At 39.3% G+C, this 16,753-nt stretch overlaps 1 protein-coding gene across 2 annotated transcripts in view; it reads left to right on the top strand.

Annotated features, from left to right (window-relative positions):
* The first annotated feature begins 5,951 nt into the window (after window positions 1–5,951).
* The window catches only part of MAP3K7CL (MAP3K7 C-terminal like), a 36,519-nt gene continuing 25,717 nt past the window's right edge, over window positions 5,952–16,753 (top strand). Inside the window, exons 1-2 of one of the 2 annotated variants that reach the window (XM_063126727.1) lie at window positions 5,952–6,190; window positions 12,825–12,933. In XM_063126727.1, the coding sequence (XP_062982797.1) occupies window positions 12,864–12,933 (70 nt within the window). In that variant the 5' untranslated portion in view covers window positions 5,952–6,190; window positions 12,825–12,863. The remainder of the gene's footprint in view (window positions 6,191–12,824; window positions 12,934–16,753) is intronic. The other variant, XM_063126728.1, reaches the window with a different exon arrangement.

The following is a 16,753-nucleotide window of genomic DNA, read 5'->3' as shown; positions in this document are numbered from 1 at the left end:
AAGGTTGTCACACAGAGGAGGGCCAGGATCTCTTCTCGATCCTCCCAGAGTGCAGGACACTGAATAATGGGCCCAAGTTAAAGGAAGTCAGAGTCCAGCTGGACATCAGGAAAAACTTCCTGACTGTTACAGCAGTACGACAATGGAACCAGTTACCTAGGGAGGTTGTGGGCTCTCTCACACTAGAGGCATTCAAGAGGCAGCTGGACAACCATCTGTCAGGGATACTTTAAGGTGGATTCCTGCATTGAGCAAGGGGTTGGACTTGATGGCCTTATAGGCCCCTTCCAACTCTACTATTCTATGATTCTATATGCACACCGGACATATGTGCATTGGGAGCAGCATAGTGTGTCCATAGGGTCATTTCAGATGTAGCAACATTTGTACATAGGTTAAGAACATAAGAAGAGGTGTGCTGGATCAGATCAAAGGCTTATCTAGTCCAGCATTTTGTTCCCACATATCCAATCAGATGCCTACGAGAAGGCTATAAGTGACAGGAACACAGTACCACCCTCCCATTCGTATTCCCTAGCAACTGGTATTCAGAGTCATAGTGCCTGTTATACTGAAGATGATATATGTCATGACTAGTAGCCATTGATAGTCTTATCCTCCATGAATTTGTCTAATCCTCTTTTAAAGCCGTCCAAGACAGTTGGCAACCATCACTACATCTTGTAATGAATTCCATAGTTTAACTATGTACTGTGCAAAGAAGTACTCCCTTTTATTAGTTCTTAGTGTTCCACCACTTAGGTCAGTGGGATGACTCTAAGTCCTAGTAAGAAAGGGAGAAGTCCTTCCGACACTCAGTCTTCACACCATACAGAATTTTATACACCTTTATCACGCCCCTCTTTATTCACCTTTTTTCTATGCTAAAGGGTCCCAAACACTGTAACCTTTTCTCATAGCAGATTATAACCCTGTTAGTCTGGTGCAGCAAAATAGCAAAGAATCTTGAGGCACCTTAAGGACTAACAAATTTAATATGGCCAAAGCTTTCATGGACACTGTCACTGCATCTGGACACTTTGATGTCACAAGTGCCATGAGACACTTTGACCCTGTTCAGACAACATGCTCTGCCACAGTAGCGAAGCATTTTGCACTAAACAATATGTCATGTGAACCATGTCTTAGTGTGTCGTGTGAACCATTCCTAACCATGGTGCCCACATAACCATTTTCTGCAATAGGATTAGCAACCTAACCATGGCTTAGTGTCTTGTCTGAACAGATCCTTTGTTATTTTTGATCATTTTAGTTGCCCTTTTCTGCACCTTTTCTGGCTCTTCAATGCCCTATTTGAGGTATGGGGATCAGAATTCTACACAGTATTCCAAGTGTAGTTGCATTGTGAATTTATTTAAAGGAAATATGATATTGGCAGTTTCATTTTTATTCCTTTCCTAATGATCCCCAACATGGAACTTGCCAACTTTCTGCCAAGATGTCACGTTCCTATCTCTGCACACTTGTTCTCTGTGTGTACAATGTATGAAAAGGACAAGTGTTTTCTTCCATCTCCTTTGAACACTGCTATCCATGTGTCAGAATATTTTGCAAAGTTTATTTTTATAGGCTGACTAACACCCCCAGACACCATTTCAGCTTCAGTGAGGTCATACACTACCCAAATGCTAATCCTGCTAAGCAACTCTAATGAGGTGAAAGGAGTGCAGTTAAAAAATAGAAGAGGACAGGTGTTTTATTAGGCAGAAGATCCTGGACTCTATTTACATATGCAGGGCACTGAATACTTCAGGCTAAATAAATAAATGAATAAAATTACAAGCCTGCCTATCTCCAAGTGTCAATAAGTTGTAATGTTTCTAATTCAGGAGATGATAACTTTGGAATGCGTGATGACTAAAACATGATCTGTCGTATGTCATCCACAGAGATGAGCTTACGTTTCATAATATGATCTGAGATTGAAAGAATTTTGCTTGGGTACCAAACATTGGATGACTGGAGCACTTTGGCAGGAAACAGGGCACAACACCATGACCCTTGTTCCTAAAGGAAAAACAAGAGGGATTATCAGCTTTCTGTCCTTCTCATAGTATTGTGTAAAGCCTTTTGGAAGGAAGCATCTATTCATTCTTTCTTTTTATTTTTCAAATCTGGAAGTGACTCTTATAAGTATGTAATGATTTCAGGGCAATCCATATGATTAAGAGCTGCAGGGACTTTCTGTGTTTTTTCTCTCCAAATGTTTGTAACACATGTGGTGGACACAGGGAACCCAGAAGTATTTTTAAAGTGTCCAATATTACATTAAAAAATAAATTCAAATGGGATCCCAGCTGTAGTGAAAAGACACAGTACATGAATATTATAAACAAGCCTGGCCCTATCATTAAACAGAGTGAAGTGGATGCCTCAGGGTCAAATTGTGTACGATTCTGGGCACAACATTTATAGGAGGATATAGACAGGTTAGAACAGTTTCAGAGGAGGGCAACAAAGATGATACAGGGACTTGAGGACTTGTCCTATGAGGACAGCCTGAAAGGACTTGGGATGTTCAGTCTGGAGAAAAGAAGAATCATAGAATGGTAGAGTTGGAAGGGGCCTATAAAGCCATCGAGTCCAACCCCCTGCTCAGTGCAGGAATCCACCTTAAAGCATCCCTGACAGATGGTTGTCCAGCTGCCTCTTGAAGACCTCTAGTGTGGGAGAGCCCACGACCTCTTTAGGTAATTGTTTCCATTGCCATACTGCTTTAACAGTCAGGAAGTTTTTCCTGATGTCAAGCCAGAATCTGGCTGAGGGAAGACATGTTAGCAATGTTCAGGTACATAAAAGCATGCCACAGGGAAGATAGTCAAGAACTATTCTCCATAGCCACAGAAATTAGGATCGAACATAATGGGTATAACTTACAGCTACCTAGTTTCCAATGAAATATAAGGAAAATCTTCCTATGATAAGATCTGTACAACAGTGGAACAGTCTACCTATGGAGGTTGTGGGTTCTCCATCTCTAGAAGTTTTTAAAAAGAGGCTGGACGGCCACCTCTCATGGATGGTTTAATAGGTTTCTTGCACATTGCAGAGGGCTGGACTAGACGATCCTTGTGGTCCCTTCCAACTCAACAATTCTATGAAATTAAAGGTATGTTAATTGTGTAGGGTAAAGCTGAGCCATATCTTTTTGGTTACTTTAGAGTAACTGTGCTATGCCAATATGGATCAACGTGCATAGGCAGGGTGTGTGTGTGTGTGTGTGTGTGTGTGTGTGTGTGACCAAGGCCAATGGCATAAAGACAGAAAGGAAATGAGGGAGCCAATGGTGCATCCTCACGCTCTAGATCAACCTGAATTGCCCACTGTGATAAATGCAACATGAATATTAAAGACCAACATACTTAGCATTGCCTTGTGCTTTTCACCTCCCCCTATCCATAGATAGTTCACTGGTCTGACATAGTCACTCTGCTCCTATGTTGACTGCCACCCTTGTCATGAATACAGCAGTATTTCCGGATGACTGCTCATTGTGTAAAGTCCTGGAACTTACATTTAAATCTGTTTCAAGTCCTCTAGGTATGTGTTGTCTTTTTGCCCAGGTGGGTGACTCACTGCCCTCAGTGGTTAATCATCTCTGAAAATAGATTAAAGTTGCAATTTGGGTGGAGGACAATAAAAACCATTAAGGATGTCTTTGGGAATGTGTGCAAATCCCTATGTAATTCTTTCAGACATATGGTGAAGAGATAAATATTATGAACATGGAACACTGTTATATTTTCAATGTGGGATTATGTATCCACCATTTTACACAATCGCTCGACAGCTGTGTTCTGCCAATCAAATGTTCAAAAAATTAATAAATGCAGTCACTTTGTCAGTATAGTGGCATAGACGAGCAGTTCCTTGTATATGTTTCTCCATAATGCTGGTATCTTGAAGTAGCTCTCTAAATACGTTGACATGCAGTGAGCTTGTAACTCCTCATGTTTTGATTCAACCCATTTTCAGAATTTTTCCTTGATGTGGCTGGTTGCAATCTCACATATCAGAATTCAAACTGAGATGGAGGTCAACCCATGACACGTTCTGTTTACCATGTGCCCTTACTGTTATGTGGCTGGCATGTATTGCTCTTTCCCTGGGAATGGGTCCCTTGAAAGAGGTGGTGTGCAGTACTATTTGACTAAATTATTAGGGCGTGTGCTGTTAACCATTGTGAATATTCAACGTGTGGTGGGCGGTCACTGTGGGTTATTGTTACATCCAAGACCAGCAAAGGTGAGTTGTTGCCACGATTACAGTTGTTTTTGTGTTGGGGTGGTTTGTTAACTATGGTAACAATGCACCCTGCTTCAGATTTGGATGTCAGAATAAGCCACAATGCCCACTCACTGCAGCTTGAATATTCACAATGGCTGCTGGCACACACAGTGCAACCCACCATGGCTTAAATAGCCATTGTTTAATGCATATCTAAACAAACAAATATTACAAATCACCTTAAATCTCCAGTTCCATCTCTTTGCATGAAAACTGATGCTGTAAAGCTGCTCCAGAATCTTCCTACCATACAAATCAGGGAAGTGTGAAATGCAATGTTATTGTACTTAAGATGGGTGTTGTTGTTTTTAAAAATGATTTATACATATTTTAAACATTATTACAAAAATATTTTTAAAAGCTTACAGCTTCAGTACAATCATGGTAATAACAAAGCAATTCAAACCAGTTTTCAAAGGGCTGCAATTGTATGCCTACTTATCAAGAAGTAAATCCCACTGAACTGAATGAGACTTACTTCTGAGTAGACGCATAGTTGTATGGGAAATAAATCAATATCAGAGCTGGAAACAAAGCATATTTTATAGGGTAGGGTGTCCATATGAAAAGGAGGACAGGGCTTCTATATCTTTAACAGTTGCATAGAAAAGGGAATTTCAGCAGGTGTCATTTGTATATATGGAGAACCTGGTGAAATTCTGTCTTCAGCACAACAGTTAAAGGTTCAGGAGCTATACTAGAGTGACCAGATTTAAAAGAGGGCAGGGCACCTGCACCTTTAACTATTGTGATGAAGAGGAAAGGTTCCCGATATATACAAATGACACCTGCTGAAATTTCCTTTTCAATACAATTGTTAAAGATACAGGAGCCCTGTCCTCCTTTTCATATGGTCACCCTATTATAGGGGTAATAATGTACATTATGACAAATGCACTGGATAGCAAAATCAAACCTACATCTCATTTTGTACGTATCTTTTAGGTTGTGATGGTTATTTATCAAGAAAAGGATATGTATTGTTATTTGAATTTGAGTGTTGATGTCTGAAAAGGTAGGTCCAAATGCATCAACAATTAGCTTGAATCTTTTGTCATTTGTTCTACCATGCACACACAGTTGTAAATTGTATGATTTTAGGAAAACATTGTTTGTATATCATAATATACCTTAAAAAACTATCTATAGTCTCTTAATATACATTGTATCTAAGAATAGCCTATTGTCTCTTTTAATGCTGCAGGTCTATTATCTAATTTATTGGAAAGGATCACAAGTCTAGACTAAAGCAACTAACTTCTAACCTAGTTCTTCACTTTGAGAGCAGCAGCAACAGCAGCAGCAACAGCAGCTATCATTTGATAGTTTGCTTGCAGCCTGTTCAAGTTGGCAATGTCACCCCAAGCTGATTGGAGCCGCAGACATTTTTGCTGACTGGAGTCAGGCTATCTTTTCCAGTTTGCTGGAATAGACACAGACACTGATTGGGTCATGCTGAAAACATTCCAGCCCTATGAAGCAAGTCTGTTTGTATTTTAGGTTTGGCAGGACTAATGAATTAAAAATCTTGGACTCTTGACAGTTTGCTGCTTTAATAATGCCTCCAATGGAAGGATTTTTTGCCCCATGAAGCATGACAACACTGTAATTCCTCATTGTTGGAAAGGAAGGGAAGGGACAGGACAGTGGAATTGCAAAGGAAAACGGAAAAGGCTGGTCCTGAGGGACTGAAAAGCCTATGGGAAGTGCAGGTAGCAGCATGCTGCCTTGACAGCTGTTTAAACTTCTCAGACCTTGTCAGTTTGCTGCTATGTAGCAGGTGCAGCCTTTTCTTTTATTGAATCTTTACTCCATAAAGGCAACGACAAGCCAAGGCAGTGGCTGGCCCTGGATTATACAAGTGCAGACACTACTAAGTGAGGTAAGGCAACAGGTGTGAAAACTGAACTAACTGATTGAGTTGTAACCACACTTAACTTGAGTTCTGGTGCAGATTTTGTGTATATATGGAAAGAACACCCTGTTTCACAGGCAATCCAACTGAAGAGCTGTTTTCTGGTGAATCTTTGTTTGCATCTTATTAAATTCAAAGCTTTCATCTTCAATCAGAAGAGAGGGCAAAGGAATTCTGTTTAATTTCTGTTAATTGAGGGGATTTATAGAGAAAGTTGAATTGAATTTCTTTCCTGTCTTGTATGGCTTCATTTTGCTTGCTTTCTCTGAGAGGAAGACCTTTTGGATTTCTGTGGACACATGGTAAAACACACACACACACACACACACACACACACACACACACACACGGAAAACTGAACCTATGTCTTAGGAGTAAGAAAGGTAGTTGTCTTTCTGGAAAGCTGAAAAACAAAATAAAAAAAACCCTCCCCCATTTGTGTTTTTTTTAAAGAAACTGTTACATGACTTAAGATAAGATATTGGCCTTTAAAAAAATATTAAAGACTTTGCTATAGGTACATTTTAAGTTTCTACCCAAAACCCTTCTGGGTTTTTAAAGATTCATGTAATAAATTGATGACTTGTAACATGGCTTTTATTATGTGGACTGTGCTGCCCAAAAACTGATCACATGGGATCTATGCAATTAAAAGTGATGTTGATGCTTGGTTTTAATATAATCATTCTTTCATGCTTTCTCTTCCTTTTACAATAGGTTATAAATAACTAAATAGATTACAATTGGACATTACATCGGTACCACCTCAAATGCTTGTCATCTTGCAAAGAAGACAAAATTAAGCTTTTTTCCTACTCCATCATAATACATTTTAGTTATTTATTTTATTTATATCCCTCCCTTCCTCACAAAGAGTGCAGGGTAGCTATTATCATAACCTAAGGATGATGTTAATGTGTGTTCAGTCTAAAACTCATTTATTAAGTCTATTCTTCTACACTTTCAACTGCCTAATAGTTGAACTAAAAAGCTTGGATCCATGTTTGGTTTATTTGGATTGACTAGAACATAATTGAATTACCAAACCTTTATTGAATTACCAAACCTTTATATGTAAGGCTAATAAAGTTGTGGAACCAGCTATAGAAGATTTTTGACAAATTCTCTTCAGAATCAACCTGTGTGTGTTCTGCAAATATTTACAGATATAGTCATTGCCATAATAATCTTCCAACATCAGAAAGGAATGGGACATCCGCTGCCCTCTCATTGCAAACTAATTTCCAAAGAAACCTTTTATTACTTGTGCTTTTGTAGGCATGGAAAGCTAATTTTGGCATGTCAGCTATGTAGGGTATTGAAGTTTAAATAGACAACTTTGGGGTTGATCACAAATGTTCAATGTGTTATTCCTCCAAAGGCTGCAAACTGCATTTTGTGAAATGAATTATAACACTCCTTAGCTTAAGCAAATGTTAAAATTCTTTTCTCAACTGGTGTAGCATTTCACAGGATACAGTTGCTAGATAAACGCTGAGAGAACAAGGTACTTCGGAAAATTGATGTGGATTGGCCAAATCAATGCCTAGTCAACACAAGCTGTTAAAGACTAGTGTTTCATGTAGATTAGTTCTGTCAAAAACGTCCTTTTTAAATAAGCTTTTTAAAAAATGTAAAGCCCGTAGGGTTACTAGATCTAGTCCTTCAGAAGGCCCTTGTAATTTTAAGAGCTGCCTGGAAAAGAGACTTTATTTTACCTAGGTGCAATGTTGTCTGTCATTGTGGCACAACAAGAAGAAATGTTATTTGATGAAATTCTGCCTCCAGCAAAATTTATAAAAGTACAGTGGCCCTGTCAGCCAGGATCTAGACCTGAAACATCAACATCAACAACAATAACCCAAACCCTCACCCCAATCCTGAACACCTTTTCTTGGAAACAAAAGCATATCCATGATGATCAATTAATAGCTGCCTAGTCTAAGGGTGCTTCCAGACAAACCGCTCCTAGTGCAACCAATCAAAAGGCATTGTGCAGCTCTTCCATCTTTTCCTCCTTAATGGATTTTTTGTGTGGAAAGAAAAAAGGCAGAAGATGTGGAGGGAAAACACAGTAGGGCAACAAGTGGAAGATGACATCATCTGGACTCCCTGTAAAATTCCATGAATGAGACAGGCTGATTGTATGACAAAAAACCTTAGGAAGCTGCCTTATACTGAATCAGACATCTAGCCTGGTATTGTCAACATGGACTGGCAAGTGCTCTCTAGGGATTCAGGCAGGGTTTTTTCCACCTCTAATTGGAGAAACCAAAAATCAATCCTAGGACCTTCCACATGCAAAGTAGGTGCTTTAGCTACAGCCCCTGCTTCACCTTGTCTGGAAGCACCCTAAATGTCATGTCACAGGACTGTCCATAGGTGCCTGGGACAGTTGCACAACCAGCTTTCCCCAGCAATTACATTAGCAAATATAACATGGGAGGGGGAGAGCTAAATGCCACACTGGCTACAGATCAATGGCAGGATGTGGATTATAACTGACTCTGTGGTTTTCTTATGGCCTAATCTTAAAACAAAAATACCAAACAGTCTTGTGGCACCTTAAAGAACTTACAGATTTATTATGGTGCAATCACTTGTAGACTACTTTGATAGATTAGCGGATTTGAGGGCTGGCATTTATGTAGGAATCATAGGCTCACATAGGGCTCATGCATGGATCACTCTGACTCAGTGTGATCGAATTTACTGGAACGATGGTTTAAATAAACCATGCAATCTGGCTACAATAAGTATGTGGTAGGCTTAGAACTTAGTAAATATTTTTGTATGTTGGGTTCACATAGTTAGAGCAAACTGGTGGTCCCTATGAAATCAGTTAGGTTACAGCTATCTAATATAAAAAAAATGCAATGCAAAAAAAAAAGCACAATACAAGCATCAGAAGTATTCGCTGAAATGTTCAAATGCCAAGATGAGGTTTTTTGAGGGTATAGGACAGCTCACTCTCACTTAGTGCACCCGGACTTCGATGTCAAAAGAAAAGCAGTAGGCAAAAATAATTTGAAAGAAATAAGATTAATACAAATGAGAAAATGTTATGAACAATAGCACCATATTATATGGAGTAACCATACACAAAATAAGGGAATGTCATGGCTAGCATGGATGCAAATCAGCAAATTTATAAAAACTAGAAATATAATAAGGCAAAATACAAGAGAGTTAACAGACTGGGAAAAATTAATAGATAAATGTAACTTAGGAGATGAGGGCAGAATAACACAAATATATACAATTTTAATAAAGCAGGAGATAAAAGGGAATGTAACAATTAAACAGTTATGGGAAAGAAGAAATAGAAAAAGACGAATGGGGATTTTTTTTTTTGATAGATTCCACTTTCAAACAGTATCTACAAGAATAAAAGAAGGTGCACTAAAATTAGTCCAGAAGTGGTATCTGATGCCCATGAAATTGGCAAAAATCAATATGAGTGCTGGAGAGGATGTGAAATCAATGGAACTCAAATTCATATGTGGTGGGAAAATAGGAAGGACAGGAAGTTTTGGGATAAGGTTTTTCAAGAAATAAGAAAAAATACCTATCAAGAGATATGTAAAACATCAGAGACAGCTTTACTGAATATGTAAGTTAAAGAAAACAGAGAGATAAAAGAAAAAAATATTAATTTGTTTTTTTTTGACAGCCGCAACTAATTGGTAGACAGCTCGGATGTTGACAATACCATTGTGGAAAAAGAAAATTTGGGATATAGCAATAAATGAAAACTTGACACAGAAGTTACAAATACATAGAGGGATAAAGAAAAGAGACACTTTTAGGAAGGACTGGCAATATATATATAGACTACATGAAAAAGGAACTGAACAGAATAACTTTGGCAGAAGCCTACAGAAATTTGTGGGATTCCTGAATAAATGAAATGAAAATTAATAATACCACCCTGGATAAGAAAATGAAAGATGTAAGAAGGAAAATTCTGTAATCGACCAAACATGGAGAGGGAATAGGGAGGGATTTGGAATAAGCATGAATGTGTGTAGCCTGTTTTTTTTAATTCAATGTATTTTGATTTTGAAAACCCAATAAAGAATAAAGAAAAAAAGAAAAACAAAATTTGCATCTATACATATAAATTAGCACCTGCAAACTGGAAAAAAACCAAAAATAATATTTGCATCTATACATATAAATTAACACCTGCAAATGGGGGGGGGGGAGAAAGGAGGGGGGGGAAACAACACATCCTAGCATCTCCAGTTAAAAGAAACCTGGGTGGCAGAGTTGTTGTAGAACTGCCATGTTGGCTGTGAAAGTCAGGAATTACTGTCAAATATAGCTAGAGGACACCAGAGCCAGATCAACACCTTGTGTCAAATCATTACAAATGTGGAATAAAAAGCAGGAAATAATACTATGAAAGTGTAATATGGAAGGAGTCCTGTGCCCCAGCAGTTCTCAGTGCACTGCAATACCGCTATAAGGCAGTAGAGTAGATCCAGCCCAGGTTGGAAGAAGGTTGGTCTAGATTAGGGGTGGGCAATTTTGGAGGATCCAGGACCAATATCCAATCCCCGAACACAAGGGACCTTCCCCTACTGAATTTCAGCAGCAAGGAAAAAACACATTTTTGCATTAAGACAAGGTGTGCACCTTCTTTTAATGGAAAATTGTACTCCTGAAGCCTTGGAGGAATGCAATTTTGCATTAAGACAAGGTGTGCCTTGTCTCAAACTGAAAATGCAGCTTTTCCCCCCCTCACCACTGCCACAGTGCAAAGCAGTGGCCATTTGGGGCCAGCAAAAAAAGGCCAGGGAACATACATGTCCCAGGAGATGTGTGTTGCTCACCCCTGATGTAGATGGACCAATGTGCTGACCTAGTTCAAGACAGTGTCATATGTTTGAGCCAAATATCAATGTTGAACATTGCTTGGAATGTAGGCTTTGTTTCAAAGCTGGCAATGGACTATCTTGTGCCAAAGAAACATGTCCCTGACTTTTTTGTTGTCATTCTATTACCCCTCTTTGCCACGGGTGGGTTGCTTGTCCACTGTCTTAGTTGTTGATTTGTTGTTAGTGGTGGCATTTTTAAAATCATCCTAAACAATTACACAAAACTAGCAGAAAACTCTCAAATGTCAATGAGAAAAACAAAAGGCTGGTTCTTGGATTCATGTTTGACACTGGATGACTACGCTATCAATAGATGGCTTCCATGTGTGTATGAACCATTACAGATTAATCACCATCAGGAGCCAATGGGGCGAAGCTACCATCTGTGGGCTTATGACTGAACGCCTCTAAGTCAGAATCCCCCCTAAACGGAAGAAGAAGAAAAAAAAGATTAATCACCATCATTATTAAAAATAAATCTATTTCTTGGCAGCTCAATGCAGTAGTTTTCAGGGAAGTCTGTTCACACCTTTGCTGTGGTGAGGAGGAGGCACACATAATGACTACGGGCCTGTTCAGACAACACTCTACGGCCTTAGCTAGACCTAAGGTTTATCCTGGGATCGTCCCAGGGTCGTCCCTGCCTGCTCCTGGGATCCCCTGTGTGTCATTTACATGAACAGGGATGACCCCAGGATGATCCCGGGATAAACCTTAGGTCTAGCTAAGGCCTAAGCTAAAGCTATGGTTAGGCTGCTAACCCTTTTGCAGTAAATGGTAGCCACTATGGTTAGGAATGTTTCACATGACACAATAACTCATAGTTTACATGACACGCTAAGCCATAATATATATTTTATATTGTATTTTATATCATGCTTTTACACTGTTAGTTTTATACTTTGAACGGTTTTAATTCTTGTGAACCACCCAGAGAGCTTCGGTTATTGGGCGGTATAAAAATGCAATAAATAAATAAATAAAGTTTAGCTCAAAATGCTTAACCATGGTGGCTTAGCGTGTTGTCTGAACAGGGCCAGTGAAATGATATATGCAGGCATGTGAGCAAAGGGCCTAAGGCAACAGACAATACTGTTCTAGGAAAGGCCAAAAACTGAATAAGACAGTAACTTGCTGCTAAATGGACTGGGTCATGAGTTCCTTTCAGGACCAGCCCAAGACATGTTGCTGCCTGAGATGAATAGCAAGATGGTCCCCCTTCCCGTTCCTTGTGTAGAAGCTGACTGGATTGGCAGTGGAATCTTACTTCAATTCTGATGATGGGATAGCATCTTCCACCACCCCTGAGTCATCTGGCCAGCTTTGGGTTGCCAAGGCAGGTTGTGTGGCGTACACAGCACTGTCCTTCAACAGATGGGAACAGCCAGAGAGCTCATGAGGAACAGCTGGGAGGCTGTCATCATCACTGCCCTCTAGCCTCTGTCACCTGAGGCAGTTGCCTCATTGTACTTAATAGCAGGGCTGGCCCTGGTTCCTCTAAAAAAAATTCTTGGCACAGCAATTTTTAAATGGAAGTCTAAGATTTGTCGGGAAACCTATATGAAGAAAAATTACTTGCAAATAATTATGGTAGGCATCACTCCTAAAAGTGAGAGAGAACTCTGTCAGATATGTACTGAAGTTATTTGAAGAACATTAAATCACACTGCAGTGGCTTTTCATGATCCATAAAAATATGCAATATTTATATTTTGCAGCTGGAACATATAAGTAAACGCATAGGCTCAAGTGCCCACATGATCACTACAGCCAGGGTACCTGCCGATAAACCGATACGAATTGCCTTCAGTCTAAATGACTCCCCAGGTAATAGTCAATTTTATCAACTATTCTTTGTCCTGGTTGTTCATTCTTGCCTAGGGTTGCAGGAGAAATTATGTCAGTTCAAACTCACCTAATTCTCACTTCCTGAAGCAATACCTGAACTGAAACACAGTTATACTTCAATGTAAGCCTCTGCGGCAGGGTTTTGCTATTTTATTATTTTACTCTGTACAGCACCATGTACATTGATGGTGCTATATAAATAAATAATAATAATAATAATAATAATAATAATAATAATAATAGTCATAGTTTTCTGAATTTTGTGATGCAGTTCTCAAATTAAAAAGTGCATACAGAAATGCATATGTTAAGGGAAACTGTGTGAAAATGTTCATATTGGTGGTAATTATGTACCAAAATGAATTATACTAGAGAAAAATTATTGCAAAAATGTGTATATTGGGAAAAGTTGCATACAAACTGCATATATTAGGAGAAATGTATACACATTTTGGGGTGTACTTTTTTTTAAGCAAACTAATTTGTAAACATCATGAAATGAATTTAAGATTGGATTTATTCTCCCAGTATTTTAACAGTCTATAAAATAATTTTAACTTTGCTGTATTAAATTTGTATTTTAAATTTGTATTTTTGCATTGCTGCTGTTTTTATCTTGGTTGTGCTTTTATATTGTATTTTATATTATGGTTTTATACTGTTGTTTTATACTTTGAATGGTTTTAATTTTGTGAATCACCCAGAGAGCTTCAGGTATTGGGTGGTATAGAAATGCAATAAATAAATAAATAAATATAAGAAACTGAAGCAAAACAAAATGGACAGATTCTGTTTTTGCCATTATAAACAATATTCAGAATAAGTGCGATGGCATGGATGTTTTTTTCTTAGGTGGTTAAAAATTCTTGGGTTGCATCTCCTTTTAAGTAACTGCAATCTTATTAGCAAATACGTTTTCTTAAAATTGTTAAAATTATAACTTCCCTTATAACACCAACAAAAACAGGCAATCTTAGCACAGCAGAAGATCAAGGTTACTGAATTCTAGGCAACCCATTGGAGAAGGGCAACTGAAATCCACCACAGATTTATTTTTATTTTTCAATGAATGAAGAGGGATGTTGTAAAATGTCATGTCCAGTTTAAAGGAAGCAGTCAGGAAACAGCTGGTCCAGTCTCTATGGTATGTACTCTCCCAAAGAAAAAAGTTGGTTGTCATTTCTTCCTTAAATTACTGCTGACTGAGTGTTTTGTTTAATTATGCAATCTAGAGCTGGAAGTGGGGGGGTGACAGTGGCATTCTGCAGATGGGCTCTAGAGACTTTGCTCCCAGCTTCATTAAAGTGAGGAAGTTATGCATGTCCCTTAATTTTCTGAATGGTTTATAGTTGTTCCATTGACTATTGATTTAAAGGGTGCTGTTAATCCCAGACTTTCAAAAGCACCCTCTAACTTCAATACTCCTACACAAAGCAAAATTCCACCAGCTTTCTTCTGTACCACAGCAGCTCTCTAAAATGAAAACTCACTCCCAGTGCAGTTCTGTCTTCTGTGCACTCTTGGGCCCTATACAGAAGTGTCCCCGTCCCCCCATGGTTGGAATCATGTGTAGGGGAGGGCAGAGGGAGCCCATTGACCCTGCCCTCTGTATCATGTCTCCATCACTGACCCCACGACCCTCCATGTGTTGGAGGCCATACTTCTGCAGTGGCGTACCAGTCTACTCATATAGGCTCCTTGCACAGTTCAGGGCCAGAATAGATATTACTTTAAAGACACAGCTATAGCTTTTATTTTTACTCTTGAGTAGAAGAGCCCCCAATCTGGATCAGGACCCCAGTGTGTGTTGTGGGGCTAGTTGGGCTTTAACACATTCCCCATAGGCTTGATCCAGATCCAGTATCTCTTGCAAAATAGTGCTCCATTTGCTTTATGGAGATGCTCTGCCCTACTCCCACTTCTTGGAGGTTTATTTGGCATGTAAAACACTTGGGGCATAATGGAGCTCTTCGGTTACTGTAGGTATGTTCTTCCCCAGTGGTAACTATTAAAAGGCTATAAATATAATATATGAGAAAGTTGTGAATAAAGAAGTAATGGCAGCAGGACAGTGGATTCCTGTGTGTTTACATGGAAGTAAATTTCAATGTGTTCAATGGGGCTTACTCCTTCGTAAACGCACTTAGGTTGCAGTCTTATTGTGATACTGCTAGCAGAATGTTTGGCCACTTTTTCCCTCTCAGCAAGGTTCCTGTGCCTTTAACTATTTCATGAGGCTGTAATTCAACAGGTGTAAGCCTTTTCCAGCATAGAGATGTGGCCCTGGGGAAAGCATTACCTGTTGAATTTCCCTGTAGTAGGAACAGCAGCATGTGCCAGACAACTCCCTTCCATTCATCTACTGGAAGTATATCCATTTCCTTTGGATCGGTTGAGAACTTGGTTATGTCTGTATAATTATGTATATTTCTATGTTTTGATTTTCTTGTAAGTTGCATTGAGTCTTCCTCTTTTTTTGAAAAGGGTGTAAAAGGAAACTTAATAATAATTTTGCATGGTTGAGAAGTGGCATGTCCCCTTCTTTTCCACCACACAGATAAATCCAGAATAGTATCAGTCCTCTGTGCCCAATCAGGGACCGGGGAGGGGGGGAGGGGAGGAGAGGAGGGCCTTTTGCACAAACCCAGCATTTACCAGCCTATGTGTCTGTATTAGGAAAAGCCTTTTAGGGTACAATCCTATGCATGTTTAGACAACCCAGCATTCCCCAGGCAGCCATGCTGGGAGGACTGGTAATGTTGTGGACCCACATCTTGAGCACAATGTAGATAAATCTTTTATGAAAGAAATGTCACTAGTCTCTAATCTCCTCCTCCTCCGCAGGAAACTAAAGTCTGAGTAAGTATAGGAACCCCTGAAACTTCTCACCTTTCAGAAGTGGGATATTGGTGAGCAACTACAGTTCAGTGCTTCATTTTGAAGTCCTTCCAGAAAATAAAATGAATTTGTGACTGGCCATGTGCCCCGTGGTGACCATTTTGTGAGAGACCCCACAACTCCCAAAATTCCAAATGTACCCAGTGGCCCAAAAAGGTCGAAGACCCCTGCCTTATTGTTTTTCAAAAGTCTAGCATATTTTGCTCAAATTATATATATTCCACCATATTCCTGACATTATCAATAATGGGACCATAGCTCAGTGATAGAATACATGGTTTGCATAGTACAGAAGGCTCCAGGTTTAATCATTGGCATCTCCAATTAAAAGGGTCAGGTAAGAGGTGAGGAGAAAGAGGCCTTGGAGAGAGGCTGCCAGTCAGAACAGGCAATACTAAGCTAGATGAACAAATAGTCTGACCAGGTATAAGATAATTTCTTACATTTTGGTTGTTCTCATTTTCAGATAAAGAGAGAAGAGATGATTTTATGACATTTTAAGCCAGAATAGCTCAGACAATCAAACAATAATTACCCTTGCAGGTTTTCAAAGGATGCTATGGTACACTATAATCATTAAGGCACCAATTTCTGTTTTTAGTACCATTGATGTAGATCAGGGGTGGGCAACTTGTGGCCCTCCAGATGTTTTGGCCTACAGCTCCCATTAGCCCTCACCATTGGCTATGCTGGCTGGGGTTCATGGAAGTTGTAGGCCCAAAACATCTGGAGGGCCGCAGGTTGCTCACCCTGACTTAGATGCTTTGTGTTCATAAAGCAAGCAGTGACTATCTGCTTATAAAAAAACCCTCCTATGCAATTAAACTATGAGAGAGAGAGAGAGAGAGAGAGAGAGAGAGAGAGAGAGAGAGAGAGGAAATGAATGTGCTGGTATGGGGAG

This window comes from Elgaria multicarinata, chromosome 5 (assembly GCF_023053635.1).
Source record: "Elgaria multicarinata webbii isolate HBS135686 ecotype San Diego chromosome 5, rElgMul1.1.pri, whole genome shotgun sequence".
In the NCBI taxonomy this organism is placed as follows: domain Eukaryota; kingdom Metazoa; phylum Chordata; class Lepidosauria; order Squamata; family Anguidae; genus Elgaria; species Elgaria multicarinata.
Note: the sequence above shows the minus strand (reverse complement) of the source record. Positions and strands in the feature narration are given on the sequence as shown.